Here is a 24,691-nt window from a genome sequence, read left to right on the forward strand (position 1 = left end):
GGCACCTATACAAAGGCCTCTCTCTGCTCCCTCACTCTTGTCACAAAGGATCTCAAAGAACAAGAGTTGAAACTATGTGAGCAGAGGCTCCTCACATCCCTGCCAGAGTTGAAGTCACATCTAAAATCAGCACCTCGGGCCTTATGTCGGGAAGTCCCCTAGGAGGCTATTCCCAAACCACCTTGACAGATTTGTCCCATGAACCCTATGCACATGGGGGAGGGCACCAAAACATGGCTGGGACATTGTCCCGGCCAACGAGTCCACACAGGCAGTGTGGCTGGCGTCTTACCTCGTCGTACATGAACTGGAGCGTCAGGGCCGACTTGCCGACCCCGCCACTGCCAACCATGATCACCTTGTGAAGGGCCAGGGAGCTCTGGCCCTTGTTCTTGTTCGCAGCCATCCTGCTGGCTTAACGGAGGTGACAGGTGACGGCACGCGGACAGAAGAGCCAGTCGGAGAGCTGCCGGTGACAAAGACAAAGACTTAGAGTCAGTTCAACACACCTATGCTTTGGGAATTGGACAAAGATAAAAGCCCTGTGACCACCTGGAAGTCATTTATCTCCACAGAGCCAGGGCCAGAGTAACGCCAAGTCAAGAAAAAAGACACAGGCGCACACAGCCCTAGCCTGTATCACTGAGGAGAGTGAAGAGGACGCTATCACTAGAGTCCATACACCCCCCAGGGCTTCCCTGGGACAGAATGACCGAAAGGCTCCAAGTCTCAATTCCCACCACTCCCCCGAGTCACCCAGTGTGCCAGGGAACCATGTGGCGACCTGGCTCTCCAGTTTTTTATCCTTACTCCTCTCCTTGTCCCTGTCCCTCTAGCCACACACCCCCCAACACACACACAAACTCACAGCCCTCCATGTGAATTAAGGAGGTGGATGAAGAGGAACAAGTAGATATATTATTTTATAGTAATATACAACCCCTCAGGACACAGGACACAGTTAAAAGAAGTATGTAATTATTTACTCCAGGTTTGTTTAAAGTAATGAACTAAAAGAAGTTAAATTTTTAAAAGATAACAATTAATTTATATCAGTTTGTCCTCCTCAAAAATAAGAAAATGAGTACCAATCCTGGCATTAAGGGAGATGAAATATCCCCCGTAAGTAAATTCAACAGATATCTAGACCCTGTTCTGACCCAAGAGCTAATCTTTAAATAATTTATATGGGGGTGGAGTTCTATTTCCATACATCTCAGCAAAATGGACCCAAATCTGGTTCTGCCATTTGTGAGCTATGTGACCTACGACTAGTTATTTAATTTCTCTAAGTTACAGGGTTTTCTTTTTTTTTAATTTTAAATTTTTTGTAGTTGTAGACAGACAGCATGCCTTTATTTATTGACTTATTTTTAAATGTGGTGCTGAGGATTGAACCCAGTGCCTCACATGTACTAAGCAAGGGCTCTGCCACTGAGTCCCAGCCCCTGGTAACATGGTTTTCTTATCTGCAAATACATATAAATGGGCATTTAAACTTGCAGGATGGTCCTGAGGACTACAGGATATAACATGTGAAAGATCTAAGCACAGGATCTAGCACATAGTAGGGATGTAATAATGGTCTGCTGCCGTCCTGTTTAACAGGGTGGTTTTAATTAGATTTTCTTTGTGTGTGTGTGTGTGTGTGTGTGTGTGTGTGTGTGTGTGGTGTTGGGGATGGAACCCAGTGCCTCACATGTGCTAGGCAAATGCTCTACCACTGAGCCACAACCCCAGCCCTAACAGGGTATTTGTTTAATTACAACATCATGGGCTCCTATTTCTCTTCTTGTTGAGTTGAAAACACTCCCACTAGAAAAAAACAAATACACACAACACACAAATCACTGGGAAAAACAGAACATCATTTTAAATCAGTTGTTTCCATCCCTGGCTTCAAGCACCTGGGAGCTATACCAACATCCTAGTCAGAGATTTTAATGCAGCCTGAAACTCGGGACTTCTAAAGATTCCCAGGTGACTCTCGTGGGCAGCGAAGGTGAGAACTGCTCTGAAATGCTCAGCTGAGCTCAGTGGAAAAGAAGCAGTCCCCACTCAGCAGTAGGAGCTGCTCATCCTGCCATCTCTAGGTAACAGGATTTAATGTACACAGAACTAGGAGACCAAGGCCCACACAGGGAGGAGTGAGAACTGAAACACCTTTGCAACTGAGAACTGAGAGGCCAAGGCCTTTGAAGGAGCACCGGAGGAGAGTGGACTAGAAAAACATGTTCACCAACAGGAACGATGACAAAGAGACTTATCTGCCAAAGCCCCAGCTGTATGCAAGTTTTACTTAAAAATCTACAACCACAACAGTCCTCCAAAACCAAGAAATGTACGTGCAAAGTGGTCCCAGGCAGGTAGGAACACCGGGGCGCCACGCAGCGTGCTGGCCAAAGGCTGTCTGGGAGATGAGGGCAAGGAGAGCACCTTCCCAACTTCGAGAACAGCACCACATGGGAGCCAGCATAAATAGCAAGTGGGGCTTTTCAGACAGGCAGCAGACAAAGGATTATTTGATCAATTGGAATAAAAACAAAAAGCAGCATCTAAAAAACACAACATTACCAACAAGTCAGATAGACTTTAACAAGAATCATTCTAAATGCCTAAAATTTTTTTGAATATTTAAAATGAAAAGTTATGATGCTCTGTAGCAAACCTACAAAACACACAATCTCTGAAAAAAAACACGTATGATCTACCACCAAGAGATATTCACTATTAACTGAGTATTTCCTGCTAGTATTTTAATCTACATAGTGCTACATTTGAAACGTATATGAGGGCTAGGGTTGTGGCTCAGTGGTAGAGCGTGTGCCTTGCACCCGTGAGGCACTGGGCTGGATCCTCAGCACCACATAAAAATAAATACAGGTATTGTGTCCATCTACAACTAAAAAAAATATTTAAAAACATGTTTGAGATCATATTTATATAGTTTCACAAGTTTTCCATGCACTATATCTATTTTCCGAAACAGGTGAATTGAACGAAATTCAGCCTTTTCACATTGAGTTCCTCAGCTGCACAGGGGCCACGTGAATGGCCTTGGGCTACCCTAAGTCAAGGTCGCAGCCCTGCTCATCCACTGGTTTCTCCACCCTCACATTTCACCATCTTTTTACCTGCCTACACCAGGCACTCTTTCCACTCCCCCTTTGCTAATTATGTGCTTTTTATAATAAGTGAGCTAAGCAATTAACTCGATAATTAAGCACATCTGAATTGTGACTAAAATAAAAGAAATGGGATAAGGGGCAGGCCTCCCCCAAAGGCTTCAGTTTAAGAATGTGAAACTACTTTTGGCCTCATTTCTGGCCCCCAGCAGTTTCCTAAAAACGGAATGAGGTTGCAACACTCAAATCCTCCATCCCACATTTCTCCAAGGCAACCTTCTGTGAACTATATGAAAATGGACAAATATTTTTCCAGGCTAAGAACAGAGGTCTTTTCCAAACACATGAATAAGTCTAATTCTGAACCACTATTTTCAAAAAGCAGCGTCAATTTCTCTAGAAGAAACAATCACAAATATACTGAAGGCTACTCAAGGAATCCACAGATGTTTGCTAAAACATCTCTGCTCAAGTCCAAAACCGGAAATAACTATGGCGGATATTTCCAATCCACGTCACTGCTTCTGTCAACTTGGCATGCTGACGGGAAGGACAAAAGAAAGGCAGAGGTGGCAGCCAAGTGCCCCTCACCGAACCACTCGTGGAAATGCTGACCTTCAGACTCCTGGTGTGAGAGATAAGAAACTTCTAACTGCTGAAGTCTCAGAGTCTATTTACTGTTGTTGATTGTTTTCACTTTTACCAGAAAACATTACAGAAATATAGTCTTTGCCCATAACAAAGTTGTTTGAGTGACAGTCTACTGGTTTGAACAAATTAGTAAATGAGGACAGTAGAGGGTGACAAATTCTATGGTTAAAGGGCACTCTGGAAACGGAAGAGATATCTAAAGCAGAATGTAAGTTCAGGGGAAATTTCCTGGAGAAAGCAACATATAGACTCAGATTTGAAGGACTTAACTAAAGCGAGGAGGAAAAATAGAAGAAAAAGAATCAGTGAAGCTTGGGCAGTTCATGTGTATGATTTAACAGATATGTACAACATTTAATAGTTTATAATAGATGTACCTATTCCATGATGTGCTCTTTAAAAAAAAAAAATACAGGTTGGGACTGGAGTTGTAGCTCAGTGGTAGAGTGCTTGCCTCGAATGCATGAGGAACTGGGTTCAATTCTCAGCAACCACATATAAATAAATAAATAAAGGTCCATTGACAACTGGAAAAATATTTAAAAAAAAAATACAGGCATCCTTTTCCCTAACAGTTTATTCTGGAAAATTACAAATATTTTGAAAAGTTTAAAGACCTTACAGGGGCCAGGTGTGGTGGCGCATGCCTATGATCCCAGTGGCTCGAGAAGCTGAGGCAGGAGGATCATGAGTTCAAAGCCAGCCTCAGCAACTTAGCAAGGCCCTAAGCAACTCAGCAAGACCCTGTCTCTAAATAAAATACAAAAAAAAAAAAAAAAATGGTTAGGGATGAGGCTCAGTGGTTAAGTGACCTCAGGTTCAATTCCGAGTACCCCCCTCAAAAAAAAGAAAGAAAGAAAAGAAAAACAAGACATTCCAAACTAAGAATGCTTTGCTTAGTTGGCTTAGGAAAGAGGCAAAAGAGCTTAGAAATGATTTTTCTACATATGTTCTATGATACAATAATATCATAGCATAAAGCCAAATACCAGAACACACATTCACTTGAGAAGTAAAATATATTTTGAAAGCAAATCTCAGTACATAAAACTATCCAAGTGTTAAGAGGAAAGGGTGTTTCCAGTGAATTTTAGTCTGACAGGCTGACAATAGTCATTAGTCTTTCTTTTAATTTAAGCAAAGAAGAAATATGCTGGTAATAGAATCCAACTGCCACGTTGCCTGTATCATAGGGCTGTCATGAAACACAAGTAACAATGAGAAAACCTAGGGGACACCAGCTCTCCCTGACCCCTCATAAAATCCAATATGCTGGGTAATACAATATGCGAAAGCACACAGCACACTCCCCCATGCGACACACCCAAGGAACTGAATGTAGCACTTTTTCTCCAGACAATATGAATGAAGGTAACCTGGACGCTACTCGCTACTCGTAGGTTACAATCATAATATCTGAGTCTCCCACAATGTTATCCAGGTATTCAATCCTTTAAATAACAATCAAAAATCCTTTAAATAACTCAACATTCCTTTAAATAACAAGCACAAATATGAGACACTTTTAGCACCCAAGTAATTAAAGACAGTATTGAAACAGATTATTGAAAAATCAGGAATCTATGAATCTAGACCTAAAATAAATATTAAAGGAAAAGGGAGGGCCCTTGCTTACAGAAAGCCAAGGGCCACCTGGAAAATGCAGAGGATACACCTGAATTGGAAAATTAGTATTTCACAACAGTTTAAAGACTGGCAGGCAAGACTCATCAGTGGATGCTAAACCTACGTGAAGGATTGGACGAGGAAAAGATTTGCATGATCTTAAAATGTCTCTCCAGATTTACTTATTAGTTACAAGGGGGAAAAACAGTAAGTATGGCATGGCAAAATCAGACAATACTTTGATCACATGATCAAAATTAATAATGCCAAGGTGGGGCAGGTAGATATCATGCACCTCCAGGACATTTAGCCATAAGGACACATCAGACAGACCCTGATCTTGACAAACTTGGAATACAAGAATAGATTCAAGATTCGAGTAGTATATCAATGTTAAATGTACTGATGTTGATAATTGGACTATATTCATAGAAGAGAATATCCATATTCTTAGAAATAAAGTCATGATTTATACAACTTATTCTCAATAGTTCAGAGCAAAAACAAACAAAAAGAACTCTTTCAGGTGATTTTTCTTTCTTTTGCACCAGGGATTGAACTCAGAGGCCCTTCCTTAACCACTGAATCACACCCCCAGCCCTTTTATTTTGAGACAGGGCCTTGCTAAATTGCTTAAGGGCTTCTCTAAATTGCTGATGCTGGTTGGTCTCGAATTTACAATCCTCCTGCCTCAGCCTCTGGGATTACAGACATGCGCCACGGTGCCTGGCTCTTCCAGGTGATTGTTAATCACATTAAAGGTAATTAACAGGAACTGGATGACAATTACCTAAAAAAAATTCCCTTGCCAAAGAAGGGCCAAGCTCTGGTACTAAGAATCTCATCCCTGAGCTCCTTCCACAACACTCAGACACCAGCAGTTAAAGAAAGAGATGTGAAGGTGAAGGGCCTAGAGGAAACTCATTCCCCCGGCCCCCCAAAAATTCATGTATCCTGGAAAATATCCCCAGATGTGTCCACAGCCCCCAAGGACACTGCACATGTAGCTCTACAAAGGTTCCAGGAGCCATTTTTGTCCCACACAGTAAAACAAGAACATGAGGGAGGGTGGGGGGGGGCACTTTCATTAAGCAATTACTATTGGTTATTTCCAGTTCAATACTATTTCACGTGACACTATATTTGGTGGACTATAACTGTAGGTTATGTGCTTGGACATTAGGCTAACAAGGAAAACTCAGCTTTATTTATAAAAGCTCAGTGAAGAAGACAAACACTCAACTTCTGTATTTTCTTCAAAAGAGTGTTCCCAATAGGAAGTAATAATGGAAAAATGCAGGGAATTGAACATGGCAAGAAAGTTTAAACTAAACAGCCATAAAAATGAAAAAAAAAAATGAAGAGCAAGGGAGAAGTATACGTACTGAGCAACAGACACACTGGGAGAAAATATTTGCAACATATGACGAAACTGTATCTGTAAAATATAAAAAGTTCCTGCAAACCAGTAAGCCAAACAACCCAAGTTTTTTGTTTTTTTTTTTTGGGTGGGGGGGGGTCTGGGGACTGAACACAGGGGCCTTTGACCACTGAGTCACATCCCCAGCCCTATTTTGTATTTTATTTAGAAACAGGGTCTCACTGAGTTGCTTAGTGCCTTAATAAGTTGCAGAGGCTGGATTTGAACTCATGATCCTTCTGCCTCAGCCTCCCGAGCCGCTGGGATTACAGGGGTATGCTGCACCTGGAAACAACCTAGGTTTTTTAATAGATAAAAAATTTAAGAAGTGACTCACAGGAAAGAAAGTGAACACAGCTCATAAATAAATATATAAAGCCATATCCAATTTCTCTGTTACTCAAGGAAATGCAAATAAAACATCAGCTTGGGTAAATTTAAAAAGTACTGTCAAGAATTTGGAGAAATGGATACTGTTGATCATAATATTAATTGCAACAACCTTTTGGGGAAGAAAAGTCAACAAAAATCAATTAAAAATTTAAAAATCTAAAACTTGTAGGAAAGTATTCTATAAAAATGGACATATATCCTTATAAGAATGATTTTTTGTGATTACACAGAATACTCTAATAATCTGAAAAACATCCACCAATAGGAATACTTGCATATATTATAATAAAACCAAATTTTAGATACACAACTACAGAGGAAAATCTGTATGTATTGACCTAGAAAAATGTGAAGATGTATCATTAAGTGGGAAAAAAAAAGTTTTACAAAATGTAATGTTATTGTTAAAAAATATATATGTATAATTATGATAATATACACTGTTAATACTGGCAACAATGGTGTCAGATAATGCCAGTGAGATAACTTCAATTTTATTGTACACATTTCCATTTCATTTAAATTTTTAAAATCAATGTGATTATATGATGAATTTTATAAAATTAATAGAATATTAAAGTTTGATTTTAAAAATTTAACAGCTAAATAACACAAAAATTTACCAGGAATTTTTTCCTTATTAAGTCCCTACAGTCTGTGGAGAAATTATTACAAAGATGTTTACATTCGGGGTCTGGGTTGCATTTTAAGTCACACCCAGGAGCCTATGGGAAATGCGGACTCTCAGGCTGTACCCTAGGCCTGTGAACCAGGCTCTGAACTTTAACAAAGTCTCCAGGGAAGTCCTCTGCACTGTGAAGTTTATGCAGCCCCCTGCTAGGTGAGTGCCAAGGCAAATTCCAATTGTTTATACCACTTCCTGTTAGAATCCAAATTAGGAAAATCTCCACCTAAATTATGGTCATGAAGGACTTTTCCCCAAAAAATAACTCTCTCAAATATGAAGTGGCACAGGAAACAAGATGACTCTCAGGGTTTAGAAATGCTGCATGATTTAAAAGTAAAATTCAGTGACATTGTTTGTCCAGTAGACCTCATTCTCCACAAGTATTGAAAATCAATCTGGAGTCTTTCTCTTAGCATCTAATACCAAATTACTACGTAGTTGTGACAAGATCACCAACCTAGGAACTGCATCTATGAGTGTCCCCCTCTCCTTCCCTGAATCCCTACACACTGTTAATCTGACACAACACAAACCCTGTAGCTATCTATAACATGGTCATGTCCAGTTTGTGGCACAGAAGCTGTATCTTGATCACATGTGAATCTCCAGGGACAGCTTTGACCTACAGTGCATTAGAAACCTACAAATGCCCGGAGAATGAATAAAGGGATGGATGAATGATGAGTGAAGCGTTTTAAGAGGAGGAGGACACGTTTTAAACAATTTTCCTTTACACATACTCCATGTTTCTCATCAACGTTCCATTAAGGAAATGCTGTCCAGAAGGGCAGCATTTAAAGCAGCAGCCTTCCTCAGAGGTTTTTAATGCAGTTCAACAATAAACACTATTAGCTACCAAAAATAACAATAAATTAAAAATAGACACTTGCCCACACACAGGTACTCAGGAGCCAATTTGAAGAGACTAGTCAGAGAGGCAATTAAAGATCAATAAAAATAACTGCAACAGATTGAAACAAATCAAATTTGTTCACGTGCAACTTAAAAAGCACTTCATTTGTCACCTCTGGAGGTAACAACTCATTATGTTAAAAATAGGCAAATAACAAGGAAAGAATCAAAAATGCACCTTACTTCTCCTATGCAAACTGTACCACTGGGTAACTAACAGCTGAAGCAAAGGCTTTCCTTCTAGAAATAATCTCACAAACCAAGGAATGGAAGAATTTGGGCAGCACCTTTTTACACTTTCTCATGCTATTGAGCATCGAAGGCAGCTAACACCACAAAAAGAGCATTAATGGCAGCTAACCCAGGTGTGGTGGCATGTGCCTGAAGTCCTAGCCATTCAGGAGGCTAAAGCAGGAAGATCACTTGAGCCCTGGAGTTCAAGACCAGCATAGGGACAACATAGTGAAATCCTGTCTCAAAAGAAAAAAAAAAAAGACAAGCTAGCATAAATGAGCATCTTGAAAAAGATAGAACATCAATGATATGGTATTGGAAAAATAAAAACTTCTTCTAATCAAGCCACCACTTAACAGCAGTTCCAGGAACATGTTAAACACCACCACAGAGATGCACACCAGCCATATGTAAACTACAGGAAGCTCCATGAACAAAGCACCTAATTTCTCCAGTAAACAAATTCAGGGGAAAGAGAAATAGAGAAGGAGCCTATAAATTAATAGACCCAAGAGACTATCAATCAGTTGAAACAGAGCCTTTTTTGGATCCTAATTTAAATAAAATAAGAAAATTGAGGAAATCAGATATTCTGGCTGGATTTAATAATATTAAGGAATTAGTGTTTTAATTTTTTTAAATGCCTCATTTAACCTCATGAGGTTAAATGATGTGCAGGATCTGCTTCAAAATTATCGAGAGAAAGAGAGTGAATAGAGATAGAGGTGAAATAATAAAATTAGCTATAAAGTGATCACTGACACTGACCAGATAGGGATAAAGTAATTCATTGTGCCATTCTCTGAACCTTTGTATATGTTTAAAAATCCCCATGAAAAAGAAACATAAGGTAAATAAACTCATATATCCAGAAGGATTTACCAGGAAAATACTAGTGTATATTACTGATACAAAGAAAAAAACAAAGTTTTTGAAGAGAAAGTAAACAAACAAACAAAAAATCCACAGCACAGGAAGGAGGCTGAAGACACGGCTGGGACTTGGGGGCAGCTGGAATCAGAGCCCTGCACGCTGCCAAGACTGTCACTGCTTCCCTCCGTGTGCTGGCTCTGTCTCTATCTTGCTATAGATCAGCTTTCACCACTTGGCAAAAAACAGAGCTGCCAATTTGTAAAATTTGGTGGCCTGCAGGCATGCTTTGTTTGCTCACACAGTGCCTTTTAAAAATTGATTTAATTATTAACATTTTTAAAGGGAATTTTACATACAAGTCCAAATTTCTGGCATCGCTTGAAAAATCAGAAGTCTGACGTTCCTAAATCCAGGCAATTGGCTGGCACTGACGAAGGCCGGTGCTTTTGGAAGGCGCTTGCACTGTCTGCCAGGGCAGAGGAGGCCACTCCTGTCTTCCTGCACCTGCTTCACTCATGCGCAGGACCCCTCTGGCTCCCAGCCCAAGCACAGCCACGATGGGCCAGGCCTCTCAGTCTCTTACCAGAACTCACTTGGGGCCAGTGCCCTCCCTGGTCCAATTCCCCTTCCCTGAGTAGCTGCTATTGTCATTAGCACCAGGAAATACTTTTAATGCACTTACAGGCGTGACTCAGTTTCCATGTCTACAAAAATGAGGAAGCTGAATTAAACAACCTAAGTTCCTTGTTAATTTGGGGCTTTTATTTCCTAAAATTAGAGCTATAAAACAATTCAAATTAGCACTGCTGTGTGCCTAAGGAAATTTGTTTTAGGTATTTCTGTCCCCTAATGAACACCTCTTTTATCTGTCCCATCCCCCCCAAAAAAAATAAAAATAAAAATAAACCCAGGTTAACAAAAAAAATTTTAAAAATCTAGAACAAGAGGTTGGGTTGTGGCTCAGCAGTAGAGCACTCGCCTAGCACGTGCGAGGCCCTGGGTTCGATCCTCAGCACCACATAAAAAATAAATAAATAAAATAAAGGCATTGTGTCCAACTGCAACTAAAAAATAAATATTTAGAAAAATTAACTAGAACAAAAGATAATAGCTCTGAATCTCTTATCAGAAGCTTCTCATGTATGCCCCGAGGCACATGTTAAGTCCTTCTGCCACAACTGCTCTTGCTCCTTAAGAAAGACCAAGAGGGTCATCTATAATTGTACCCTTTACTGAAATATTTCCTCCATCACCTTCCTAGACACCCCTGGCAGCTGACCTGCCCAGTCTAAGTGGATCCTCCCAGTGTAAGTGGGTCCTCCCACAGCTGGCATAACTTGCCTGAAGTCATGGGTTTAGAGTCCACACTCTGAGCCACTACACTGTCTGCTGCTCCCAAGATTGGGGTGGGGTGGTGGAGCCCTTCAAATATGGCTTGAAATACTGAAACTTATTACAGGGACCCAGAGCTATGGGGTCAGAAAGCTCACTAAAGAGAGAGACAAGCCAGGCACTGTGGCACATGCCAGTAATCCCAGCAGCTCAGGAGCTGAGGAGGAAGGATCACGAGTTCAAAGCCAGCCTCAGCGAAAGTGAGGCGTTAAGCAACTCAGTGAGCTCCTGTCTCTAAATAAAATACAAAATAGAATCGAGGATGTGGCTCAGTGGTTGAGTGCCCCCAAGTTCAATCCCCAGTTACCTGCCCCCCAAGAGACAAATACAAAGACCTGAGAGGAAATGTATGACAAAAAATAGTCATTATACACCCAAAATAACAATGCAAGGACTTGGACAGATATTTTCACATCCATGTTCACAGCAGTATTATTCACAATAGCCCAAAGGTGGAAACAGCCCAAGTGTCCATCAACAGATAAGCAAAATGTGACCTGCAGCTGCAACAGATCATTATTCAGCCTTAAAAGAAAGGAAATTGACACACATTACGACATGGATGAACCTGAGGACATTCTGCTGAGTGCAATAAACCAGACACAAAAGCACATATACTGGACAGTCTCGTGAGACACCCAGAATAGTCAAATTCAGAGACAGGAAGTAGCATCTGGTTGCCAGTGCCTGGAGTTAGAGAGAAATGGGCACTTGTTGTTTAATGGGTACAGAGTTTCATATGGAATGATGAGAAAGTTCTAGAGATGGATGGTGGTGGTGATGGTTGCAAACCATGTGAATACAACTTAATGCTACTCAAGTATACATTTAAAAATAGTAAATGTTATGTATGTATGTTTTACTATATTTTTTTTGAAAAGTAGTTATATATCAACTACAGTATAAGCCAGGAAAACAATTTTCGACTTAAGCCTGAAGTCTGCCATTAAGAAGCTAACAACTTTGGTTATTCAACATTTCTTGGCCTCAGTATAGGATAGCTCTCTCCTCAGGTTGTTATGGAGATCAAATTAGGAGATGCATGTCAAAATAAGTTCTGAATAAGTACGGCACTGCTTTCTATCAACTCTAAACTTCTAGAAAGCTGTAAGAAAGACATTAGCTTTGGAGCCAAGTCTACACTAAGTCAGGATGAGCTGCTGGTCCTTAAAGAATGCAGAGGCAGGGCAGGGAGGTTTCTTCATTCAGAGGCCGCCCAGTGTCCAGCACGTACGCTAGTGAGGAAGAGGCCTGCCTTCTAGCCTCAGCCACTCACCCCCTACTGGCCACAGAGGCAAGACACTTCATCACCTGGGCCTCAGTCACCACCTGAAGAACAGGGCCAAGATCTGCACTGCCCACCTCACAGATCAACCAGGCAGGAGTAAATGGGGATCCATACCAAATGCACGGTCAACACAGAAACAAGCGTAGGTGTATTCCCATCAGCACTGGTCCTTGACACCGTTCTTTATTCTCCATCACCCAGAAAGACAATGTCATTCCCTTCAGAGGTATCACCAATGGACATTTTTTGTTGATTTTGAGACAGGGTCTTGCCATATTGCCTAGGCTGGCCTGGAATTCCAGGGGTTCAAGCGATCCTCCTGTCTCACTCCTGAGTGGCTGGGACTATGGGTGCACGCCACCACACAGGCTCAACGGGCACTGTAGGACATGCCTATCCTAACTTCCCCCAGCAGCTTCTGGAACTGCTCTAACAGAAAGCCCTTCATCCCCTTCCCTCTGCAGCAGTGCGTGATGCATGAGGGGATCTTGTGCAGCAGAGGCTCCTCCCTGCCAAGACTTGGGAAGGACAGTTCTGGAGGAGACCCACCCTTTTCCAAGGGGTGGCACACCCCTGAACATCTCTCTGACCAAGTCACTGAAAGGGTCCTCATTACTAGGACTCAGCCCAAGAGAACTGCATCCAACCCCTGAAATGACTAACCCCGCATTTCCTGTACCCTCAGGGACACCAGCAAAGCCTTCAGGAGCCTCTGCCTCTTCTAAAAATGTTCTCAACTCTAGCTTTGCCTGATACCTGGGTGTGCCCTGGGGATATGCCACGTGTTAAACAGCAGCCGTGTGACCTCTCACACCATGTGCCTCCAGGCCACAGGGAACCAGATAAGTGTCCTTCCTCCTTCTCTTCCTTCAATTCCAGTTCAGTGCCTCCCCTGTCCCCTCCTGTGGCAGAAGCTGCATCTCTGAGGCCTGGACTTCCCAGCGGTGATACCCAGTCCCCTCTCTGTTACTATCAGCTCCAGACCTCCTGGTCACTTCCCGCATTTATTAGGGACATCCGCTTCTGTTTCACAGACTTCCTCCTACCCCAGCTCCGTCATCCTCCTCAGTGACTTCTACACCCACTCGGATGACCCAGCAAAGGGCTCTCAGAGGCTGGACCTCCTCTTCTCCAAAACCCTTTTCCTTCATTCTCCCCAACACAGCCGTGGTCATACCCTGAACTTCACCATCTCCAAACAGTTCTCTCCTCTCACCTCCAGCCTGATCCTTCCAGCTCTCTGCTATTTACAAATAGCCCTGCCAGAATTCTCTGGCCTCCTGACACCTGCAGGCATTGGCCTCCAGCAGGTTCTCTCTGCCCATCAACCCCCTCTGGGCTCCACGGCCCTCCTTCACCTCTGAGGCCCCTCTCCCCAGCACCTCACCTCCTGCTCCTGGTGGAGGCTCCGCCAAATCACTGCTCTCCTTGCCACACCTGACCTGGCAAGAAATGAAATCCTGTCACCAGTCTCACAGAATTCACTTTCAATGCATTTATGATCACAACCAGTCCTGGGCGATCACTCCACATGTTCTAGAAATCTCACTGAATCTTTCCCTTACTCCCTCCACTTTTCCATTCTTGACAGATGACCTTGCCTCATTTTCCCGAGAACACAGAAGCCATCACCCATAAACAGGTGGTTGTCTTCTCCCTGGCCAGTCTTCTCCTCTCTACAGAATCATCCCCAGAGCAAAAGAGACAACTACTTTCCATCTTCATCCTAAACACACACACCCTGATCCCCTAGGTCCCTCCAGCTAACCAACTATTCGGAACTGTCTGGCTAACTATACTAATCGTATTAGTCTACCTTCTATTGCTAAAACAAAATACCTGAGGCTGGGTCATACATAAAGAAGAGGTTCATTTCGCTCATGGTTTTGGAGGCTTTTAAAGTCCAAGATCAGGCAGCCTCATCTCTTTGGCCTCTGGTGAGGGCCTCAAGAAGGAGGGAATCATGGCAGGAACACAAGTCAGAGAACAGGGAAGGGTCATTCTCACTCTTTTTTCAACCCAAGGTCCCACAAGAACCTTGCTCTTTTCTAAGGGCAGCACGGGTCCCTCACCTACGAGTCAACCATCCCCCGCAGGCCTTCCCTCTTAAAGGTCCCACAGCCCCAAGCCCTCCACACTGAATACCAGGCATCCAGCACACCAACTTTTTTTTTTTTTTTGGTGGTGTTGGGATTGAACCCAGGGCCTTGTGCATGCAAGGCAAGCACTCTACCAACTGAGCTATATCCCCAAACCATTGCACCAAAGCTTCTCAAACTCTAATGTAGCAACAAATGAGCTGGGGATCTTATTAAACACGTATTTGGAATGAGCAGGTCTGGGTGGACTCCAAGCTTCTGCACTAGGCACCTACGTCAGCTGCTGCTCTGGGCCCACAGATCCCACTCTGAATAGCAAGGGCCTGTGCTTCCTCCTCTTACTTCTCATTCTAATCTGACTGACTCCCTCACATAACCTCACAGAAACTCGTCTTGTCAAGGTCACCAACAAATACCATGTAACCAACTCCAAAGAAAACTTGTCTCCCTCTCCTCTCCAACCTCTCCCCTGTTTAAAAATGAGCACAGAGCAGCTGCAATGAAGTCTTGTCTGGAAGAGGGAAGGCCTCGGAGGCCAGTGCACAGCGTGCCTCAGCGTGCCTTTCCCTTCCAGCACCTACACTCACATTTCCTGGAGGGCTTCTCACTTCTCTGCGCCTTCCTCCACGTTTACAGGTCTCTTCCTCTTTTACCTGGCTTCTACATTTCAGTCCTCCTCCTCAGACACCCACCCTTCCCGTCTCTCGACCCTCTCCCTAGGCAAGGGCATCCCTTCCAGGGCTTTCTGTGCAGCTTGCAAACTGTTCAGATGCAACCCAGACCCCCCTGCCTTCCTGCCACCCGTCTTGGCTGTTTCACAAGAATCTCAAACTTAGACCCAAAATAGAACTGTTGATTCTTCCCCCTTAAGGCTGCTCCTTCTCCACTCTTCTCTCCCCATCTAATAGCTACCAAACCACCCCGGGGTACCCAAGCTGTCATAAGAACCAGAAACTTGAAGGTTATTTTTGATTCCCCAACTCAATTTGTGACAAGTTCTATTGATTTCACCTCCAAAATACTCTTCAAACCCAACCACTCAGTCCACCTTCTCTGCCACATCCAGATCCCAGCCACAGCTCCCCAGGGGACTCCTCTTTGCTGGCACCTTAGCCCCTCTCCAGTCCAATCTGCTCTCCACACAGCCCGTGGTGCAATTTTTTAAGGATGTAAGTGACAGTGTGCTTCCTGGTCTAATGGCCCGCCGTGACTAGAACCTAAACCCTCCCTGGGCCGCGGCCTGAAAGGCCTTTGTCCAGCCAGGCTTCCTTCAGTCCCATCTACACGCTAAGTGCTTCCTACCTACGGTTCCATTCACATGCTCTTCTCCCCCTCGGAGAATTCAGGAAGACCCAAGGCAAAAGGGAAGAGGTACAGATCAGAAGCTGAAGAAAGACCTTTGTGACTTTCTGAAGCAGAGAGAAAGAGGCAATAAGACTCGAGAGGCAAGGAAGGGCCACGCCACTCAAGACCCCACAGGCACTGGAAAGCCACGGAAGTTTTTCCACCAGGCATCACTGTGCCTGCATGTTGAAAAGGTCACTCTAGCTATGGAGTGGAAAACAGGGGACATGGGGAAAGTGGCTAGATTTAGAACAGTTAGGACATTTAAAAATGGCAGCAACTACTGAACAGATATAACTTGAGATTTTTTTTAAAGTCTCAATATGCAACTATTAATAGAGCTACTCCATTACCTAATATTCATTCCTAAAGGTTGGGGAGATAGCTCAATAGCAGAGCACTTGCCTAGCATGTGTGAGGCCCTAGATTCAATCCCCAGCACCACAAAAATAAAATAGAACCCATTCCTAACAATAGGACCAGCTAACCAACAATAAGTGACTGGCCACCAATCCCTTCCTGCGGAAGGAAGAAGGGGGATTGTGGGAAAGGTAGGGTGAAGAAAAAGAAAGGAACCAGCTCATAAATTAGGACAGAGGATGGGAATGGGGCCAAAAATAGGAAGAAGAGGAAATGCAAATTGTGTGACTTTTCTGCCTGATTGTGACTCAAACGGGTTGCAAAGAACAAGTGCAATTCTTGCAATTGAACATGATTAATGAGATCCTGTTATAAATATGCTTCATTCAAACAGATCTGTTACATGAAAATATTAGAACTGTAGAAATTTCAGAGATGAAAGGAAACAGGGAGGTGTATTAATTAGCCGGGCCACAGGCATGGGTTTCCTAAACTCTGCTCCTGACCTGTAGTCACTCAGGAAGATTTCATGTGGATGCTGAAGAATGAAGTCCTTCTACCCAAGTGGATAATTAAAATGTGTGAGGGCTGAGAGAGAACTGAAGAATTGCTAGGCAAATAAACATTGTCCAAAGATTTAAATTATGCAGGCGAGGAGAGAGGGCTTAAATTCTCCAAAACTTTTTGGCTACTTTGCCAATGAGCTTTATTTTTAAGAATACACAAATCATTAATGACTAATTTTAAGCTGTTCATCAAGGAAATCACTTTGGCAATAGGTTTTTTTTTTTTTTTTTTTAACCAACTTGTTTTAGGGTTAAAAAAATCTCAGCTGTTCCATTTGGTTTAGGGACAAGCAAAATTTAAATTTCTAATTTCCAAAGCAACTGCATATTTGGCTAATTAATTCTAGCATCTGACAATGAAGAACCAGAAGAAAGAACAAAAAGTTTCAAGTATACTACCAAAAGTTTTTAGAATAGCAAAAACTCCAGCTGTGTTTTAATCTCCTACAGTACTACACACTTTACTAATCATCTTAAAGATTTTTTTCAATAATGTCTGGTCCAAATGTTAAAAAAAAAAAAAGTAAGCTGGGTATTGTGGCCCATGCCTGTAGTTCCAGCTACTCAAAAGGCTGAGGCAGGAGAACTGCAAGTTCAAGGCCAGCCTCAGCCACCTAGGGAGACCCAATAACAAATAACAAAATAAAACATGAAATAGGATTGGGGATGAAGCTCAGAGGGAAAGCACCCCTGCGTTCAATCCCCACTACTGCCAAAACAAAGTAGTAGCTAGTCACCAAGAATGCCAAAGGTCCCTCAGATAGTCCCTTCCCACAATATATCAGGTTTGTTCTGTGTACTGGTAGAAGTGATGGGCTGTCATTTCCAAGATTAGATACCAAGATACTGTAGCTTCCATCTTGATCGCTATGATACACATTCTCTCTCAGATCACCAGCTTTGGGGAGAAAGTTAGCTACCATCTTGTGAAGTAGCCTATATAGAGAGGCTCGAGTGGTATGAAACTGAGACTTCAGCCATGTGAGTGTGGCATCTTGGAAGCTGTTCCTCCAGCCATCAAGCCTTCAGGTAATGGTGACCTTGGGAGAGAATCTGAGTCAAAAGCCCTTGACCAACTGAATAGATTTCTGAACTTCGGAAACTGTGTGAAACAATACTAAATAAATATTGTGTGAGATCATTACTAACGTTTATAGTACTGCCAAATTTGGGGAAATTTTTTTTACACACCAATAGAAAACTCAAAAGGCAAATAAACTTTAGAGGAAGCCAATCATACAGGGCAGCTTCTGTATTTCCTTTTTTTAAAAATTGCTTTTATTTTTTAAATACATGACAGTGGATGTATTTCCTTTAACTCGTGTCATATACTAAGTAAAATTATGTAGCTTGGAATAGTTCAGTGTAGATCAGGCCTGACTTGCTATATCAATTACCAATCTGGTAGGCTGAAAATGTGCTATAAGTTACCCATAAAGCAACGACAAAAAGCAAAGGCAACAATATAGCAGATTACCAGTTTTTTTTAGATAACCTATTAATAACCCCTTTTCTGCATTTTTTTTTTCAGTACTGAGGATTGAGTAGCTCTACCACTTAGCTACACCTCCAGCCCTTTTTATTTTTAGACAGGATCTCCCTAAGTTGCCCAGGCTGGCCTTGAACTTGGGATCCTCCTGCCTCAGCCTCCCCCATCACTGGGATAATAGGTGTGCACCATCACATCTGGCTCTGCATCTATATTTCAAAAAAAAAGAGCAAACACTGAGGCTGTGGTGTAACTCAGTGGCAGAGTGCTTGCCTAGCATGCCAGGTCCCCAGGTTCAATCCCCAGCACTGCAGGGGGCGGGGGGACTCTCAAGAGGACAGGAAAAGTATAAGCAGTTTTTTTTTCTTTAAGTGCTATAAACTTAGATTTGAGAGTTGGCTGTCATTTTCTAATTGTCATAATAACCACATCTACCTACCTTCCCACTTTCACACTCAGATTCCTATATCTGTTCTATATATCTTTCTTTTCCCTCTTGCCAACTAAAAGTTCACATACCCTCTTGCCTACTGGCCCCATTGCTTTTCTGGAATGTCTAAGAATGTGTGGACATACACACCACTGTTTATATTCCTAAGTTCCATAAGAACCATGGTGCTAAAGGAAATAGCTCACTGTCAAATCTTCAAGGCCACATATTTATATGGTATTGGTTAGATCAGTGGATCTCTGCCAAATAGATAAAGGATGTCCAATAACCATTTCTCTCCTTCTTACACACCCAATCACCCTAATAGGGAAGAGTCCCCTTCTTCCTGGTATTCTGGGCTCCCTAACATTCAGAATTCTCAACAACATGCATCATTTACCCCCCTACATACACACACACACACACAAAAAAAAAAAAAAAAAAAAATACACAAAAACCCCAAGTGTCCTGAATGTTCTACAGTAGGGGGCTGTTTACCAGTAATTAGAGCCAATGAAAAGTGGAAGTTCTGTATTTTATCTTGAGACCAGTTACACTGAAAACTTTCTAAGAGTTCACCAATATCTCTTCCAAACTGTAGTTCTAGGTGGTTATGTTGTCTCCAAATTTAGCTTTCAGAAAAGGTCACGAATGATGTTTCTGACTTCCACAAATGAGATGAGTAGGTAAGACTTTAGTAACTGAATGCAGCAGGCCTAGTGGGACTGAGTGGTGTGGTTCAGGATCACCTCCATGCTCAGGTTTAACCTTTTTCATGAAGTCTCAGCCTTCTACAGACAAGAAACTTGAAGAATTTCAAGGCAAGAATTTAGAACTTTTTTCACTTCTTCCACCTTCCACCAAGACCTCTTCAAATTCCACTTAAGGTTTTATTTCTTGTTTTCCTGTCTTTAGGTGTCCAGGTTCCATTTTCCCAAAAGATACCCAGAAATTTACATCGACACTTTTTCCACACTAAATTCTGGGGAAATGTGTACTCTTCAGACATAGGAGAGTCTTGCTAGGATCTCAGAGTGTCTGCTGTTTCCAATGAGAAGTAATGTGAACAGAAGAAAAGGGGTTTGGGATGTAGCTCAGTGGTATGGAGCATGCTTAGCATACATGAGGCCCTGGATTCAATTTCAGGAACTTTCTCTTTCTCCCTTTCCAAAAAAGGAAAGAAAGACCAGAAGATGTGGTCAGAATAAAGTAGAGTAGCTGATGCTTCTTCCAGTGTTAGCTTTCTGTTACTATAACAAATTCCTGAGAAGTTAAAAAGAAGAGAGGTTTACTCTGGCTTACACTGTGGGAGATTTCAAACCATGGTTGGTCAATCTGTTGCTTTAAGCCCTGTTTCGATTATGATGGGAGAGTGTGGTGGAACAAATTGCTCATCTAATGGTGACTGGGAAGCAAAAAGAGGAAGAAGACACAGGAGTCCCAAATATCCCCTTCATGGGCACACCCTCCAGAGACCTAATCTTCCGACTAGGCCCCACCCCTTAAAGGTTCTACCACCTCAGCACAGCACCACAGCATGGCAAACAAGACCTTAATACACTTGCCCTTGGGAAACATCAAGCAACCACTCCCCCACACACACACACACACACAACTACAAAAAAAAAAAAAAAAAAAAAAACACTTTAAACAGTTACTATTTAATTTAATCCTAACAATGAGGATTAAAAAACTATTATCAACTTTTTAACAGTTGATTCTGGAGCTTGGAGGGGGCGGAAATGCTCAAGATCAAGACCACTAATAAAGTTCCAGAACCAGCATTCAACCCAGGTCTACAAACTCAACTGTCTTTTGTTCTTGCCAATATGTAGCACCACCTTTCGTGGTCACCCCATTTCTGAAAACCGTGCTTCTACTGCTCCAGGTTTAAGGAACACTGCCTTGTTCTGAGGTCTGACATCCAAGAATCTTGTTGCTCTGCTTAGGACATCAGTCATCTGCACATCTAAAAAATATGCTATACCCCTGCCAATCAGTGCCCACTATCCATCCCCAAAACTTAACAAGAAGAAACGAGGTTAGGAAACTAGGACAGGGCAGAAAGTTCTCTGCTCTGCAAGGGTTGAAGTCAAGTCACAGATAACTCAAACGAACAATCAGCCAAGTCTCTTCCTGGGACAATTCTAAATCAGTCCACCTGACAGTACAACTTCTCCCCAGAAGACTCACTCGGTCCCAACATCAAAGTTCCGACGTTTCTGGGAGTCACCCGAAAGTGCGCAGAGAGAGGAAGGGCACTGTTCAAACTAGCAGTCTGGGCGCAGCGACTGATCTGAACCAACCACCGACACTCCAAGAACAGAGTCGCCTGCCGGGTCAGGGCAGTTAAAGTCACGGTGCTTCAAGACCCCATCGGAATGGAACGACGGTGAGGGGACTGTGCTCAAGGGGACAAGACCCCCAAATAAACAGCAAACCAAAAAACTTTAGCAACCGGCCCGAGCCACCCCAAGTTCCTACGGTAATAAGTTTTTGCAACACTTTTCGCTCTTTTCCTGCGCAAAGCGGCAATTAAGGAACTGAGGAAATGAACCTCCCTCAGGCTGGAGACCCAAAGGGCAGGAAGTGGGAGCAGTGGCCATTTGTGGGAAAAGGGAAGGAGAGGCGACCAGGGAGAGGCTGGGGCACCGCCCCCACTTCCTCAGCCCCAGCCGAGGTGAGAGGCCCGAGGCTTTCCCCAGGGTGGACCTCCCGGAGCCGAGCGGGGCAGCTGCCCGGGCTTCGCCCTTCGCGGGCCCCGGGGAGCGACGTGTCCGGCCGCTGCCCAACCACAGCCCCGCGGAGAGCGCGGGGACAGGAGGCTCCAGGACACTGGGCGGCGCACCCACTTCCCCAGCCCGCGCCCCACCCCGCCCGGAGGGGACCCTGCCCGGGCGCCGCGCCCTCACCTGGGACCCTGGCCGCGCCGCCTCGGCCGTCCGCGCCCAGCCCGCAGCTCTTAAGCGCGCCCCGCCCCCTCCCGGGGCCGGACCCCAGCCGTCCCCAGCCGATTTGTCATTGAGCAGCTCCGGCTCGCTTCTCCACCCCCGGGCGCGCCCCCGGCGTCGCCTAGGCAACCCCTCCTCTCAGGAGCGCGCCCTCCCTTCCGCTCTCGCCCTTCGCCTCGAGGCCACGCCCCCTTAGCGCCTATCGGCCAATCCGAAGCGGACCTTCCAAGCCGCGGGAGGCCGGGAAGGAGACTTCTCCAATAAGAAGCCGACTCACGCGGAGGGGCGGGCCCCGCAGCTCTGGCCCGCCCACCGCCGTTCCCTTCTTTCCCGGGCGGGACACGCTGCACGTGACCGCTGCTGCAGTGGAGGAGCCAGGACCTGGTCTGGGGACGCTGGGCGTGGGCGGGCGAAGCGGCGCTGGGGTTGTGGGCTGTAGGCCAGGGCGAAGCCAAAGTAAGGAAAAGGGAAGGACAAACCTGCTCTACCGAAACCTCAGAAAATTAAGAGGTGGCCAAGTGCGCTTGGAAGGTCCAGCTAATTCTGGGGACACCAGCTAGGGGCTCCTGCAGTGGCACCTCCATGTTCCGCCACCAATAATTTAGCTGATGACATCCATTAGCAGTAATGGAGTTATTTAACCAAAGCTTCACTGTAACCTAATCCCGGTCACAACCAAGAGCCAGAACCTTGACCCAGAGTTGGAAGCAGGAAGTGCGGTGGGCAAGCTCATGGCCAGAGGTTTTCTCCAGCAAACTACCCTAGACATCATCTTTAAAAGCCCCACAATTTGTGTTTTTTTTTTTTAAATCAGAAATAAGGCTTCTACCCAGGGTGATTTTTCTAACTAGCCTTCCCTTTGTAGAGTTTACTAACCAGCACCTTCACATATTCTGTGGCCTCACTGACCTCTACACAGACGTGGCACATCACACTGTATTGCAATTAAGAGTTTAAATGTAGGCCTCTCTAAAGAAGGGCCTACGTTTAAACTTGTTCAATGTGCTACCCACAGCAACTAGCACAGAATGATTATTTCCTCTGTTGTTGATCATTATAAGTTGGATACATGTGTATTAACAGCTTTGTGCTTTGATTAGGTTGCTATGTATTAGCACGTCCACACACCCCTTCAATATCTGTAGCAAAAGACACAGAGTTTTTTTTTGTTGTTTTTGTTTTTTAATGTAACCAGAAAACCGTTTTATTGTTAGTCTAGAAGTATTCAGTTTTTACCCCAACTGTGCACTGTGGACTACTGAGTGCTAATGATATGACAAACTTTGCTGGGTACTCTCAGGAAGAACTGGCAGGAGGCTTCTCAAAAAGGATGCTCTCCAGTATTTATGATCTAGAAGGGGAATCCCACCCAAATTTTCCCTATGGATTAATGATGTTTGGAGTCTGGCAGCTTTATCTCAAAGGAAGGCTTTATGTATAACTAGCAGTTAATTAGGAAGTTACTTAACCTCTGTGGGCCTCAGTTTCCCAGCTGTACAATAGGAACAGTTCAGCACACATTCTAGGTATAAAGATTTTTGTGAAATTACACATACAGTTCAAGGTACAGTGCCAGGTGCTAATTTGGTGGGAGCTCCACAAATGTGAGCTAAGGCTGTGATTACTGCCAGAGGTTATGATGTACACTCAAGACCCTGTTAAAACCACCTCTCCTGGGTGCATATCAGCTTTCCTCTGTATGAGTAGCAGGATGTGCTGGGCTGTCTGAGAAAGGCTGTCTCACACTCCTCCTCTAAACTCTGAAGGATCCTATATTCAGCTCCTGGATGTTCTGGGCCCTGAGCTGAGTGTGGTAGAGTCATAGAGGAGTGATAGGACCTTTTTTTTTTTTTTAGGGAACGGGGCTGCTTCACACAGGATACTAGGCCAGCAATGTGTCCCTCCAGGCCTCAGCTGCCTATGGGATGGCTCCTGCCAGGTCTCAGGGGATCTCCTCTCTGCTGAGCTTCTCCTGCCAGAGCACTGCCTCCTGGTAAAACCAAGAGTTTGAGCAGCAAGACTCTAAGGCCCCTCTAACCCACTGTGCTATAAAAAGAACATTCTAGGTACTCCTTCAAAAGTATTTATAGAGTACTGTGCTAATCTTTAGGGCCATTTGGGAAATATTTCTACTTCTCTTCGCTAATCACTGGATAGGATTGAACTTCTTAACTGCCTCTGGTTGGATGGAGCCATATAACTAGCACTAACCAGTGACTTGTGAGCAGATACAACATGTACATTTTTCTGGGCTGGAGAATTTAATTGCCAGAGTGAATCCCTGAAGAGCTCTCTCATCCTCGGTACTGGGAATGTGTAAGAGGGTGGCTTCTCCCTTAGCCTGGGCTCCTACAATGAGCACAATCCCCCTACCAATCTGTGATGGACATTCAACATAACTGAGAAATAAACCTTTATGGGTTGAAGATACTAAGTGTATTTGTCAGTTCTGTGTTACTATAACACAATAACTGAGGCAGATAACTTGTGAAGAGTAAAGGTTTATTAAACTTACAGTTTGGCAGGTTCGAAGTCCACAATCAGGTGGGGAAGCAATGATTTGGCCTCTGGTGAAGGCAATATAGATGGTATACATCATGGCAGGAGTACATATAGGAGTGAATAGGCACATCTCTAACAACAAGCAGAGGAAAAACCACTGCCCCACAGTCCCTTCTAAGGACAGCACCCCAACAGCACCATCTTGAGGACCAAGGCTTTAAACATGATCCTCAAATCACACCAAAATCATAGCATTAAGATTTGGAAGTTTTTATTACTGCAGCATAGCTTAGCCCATTCTGACTGATATAAGGTCCAATGATGTACCTAGCTGGTGCTGGGATATAG

General features: G+C 43.7%; 1 protein-coding gene across 2 annotated transcripts in view; it reads right to left on the reverse strand.

Moving 5' to 3' along the window:
* Positions 1-21,911, reverse strand: part of Ralb (RAS like proto-oncogene B) — a 40,671-nt gene extending 18,760 nt beyond the window's left edge. Inside the window, exons 1-3 of one of the 2 annotated variants that reach the window (XM_027936772.2) lie at positions 21,803-21,872; positions 13,990-14,044; positions 293-466 (exon numbers count right to left, since the gene is read on the reverse strand). In XM_027936772.2, coding sequence (XP_027792573.1) covers positions 293-406 — 114 coding nt within the window. In that variant the 5' untranslated portion in view covers positions 407-466; positions 13,990-14,044; positions 21,803-21,872. Of the gene's footprint in view, positions 1-292; positions 467-13,989; positions 14,045-21,802 lie in introns of both variants that reach the window. The other variant, XM_027936771.2, reaches the window with a different exon arrangement.
* Positions 21,912-24,691: the final 2,780 nt, after the last annotated feature.

This window comes from Marmota flaviventris, chromosome 11 (assembly GCF_047511675.1).
Source record: "Marmota flaviventris isolate mMarFla1 chromosome 11, mMarFla1.hap1, whole genome shotgun sequence".
NCBI classification, from domain to species: domain Eukaryota; kingdom Metazoa; phylum Chordata; class Mammalia; order Rodentia; family Sciuridae; genus Marmota; species Marmota flaviventris.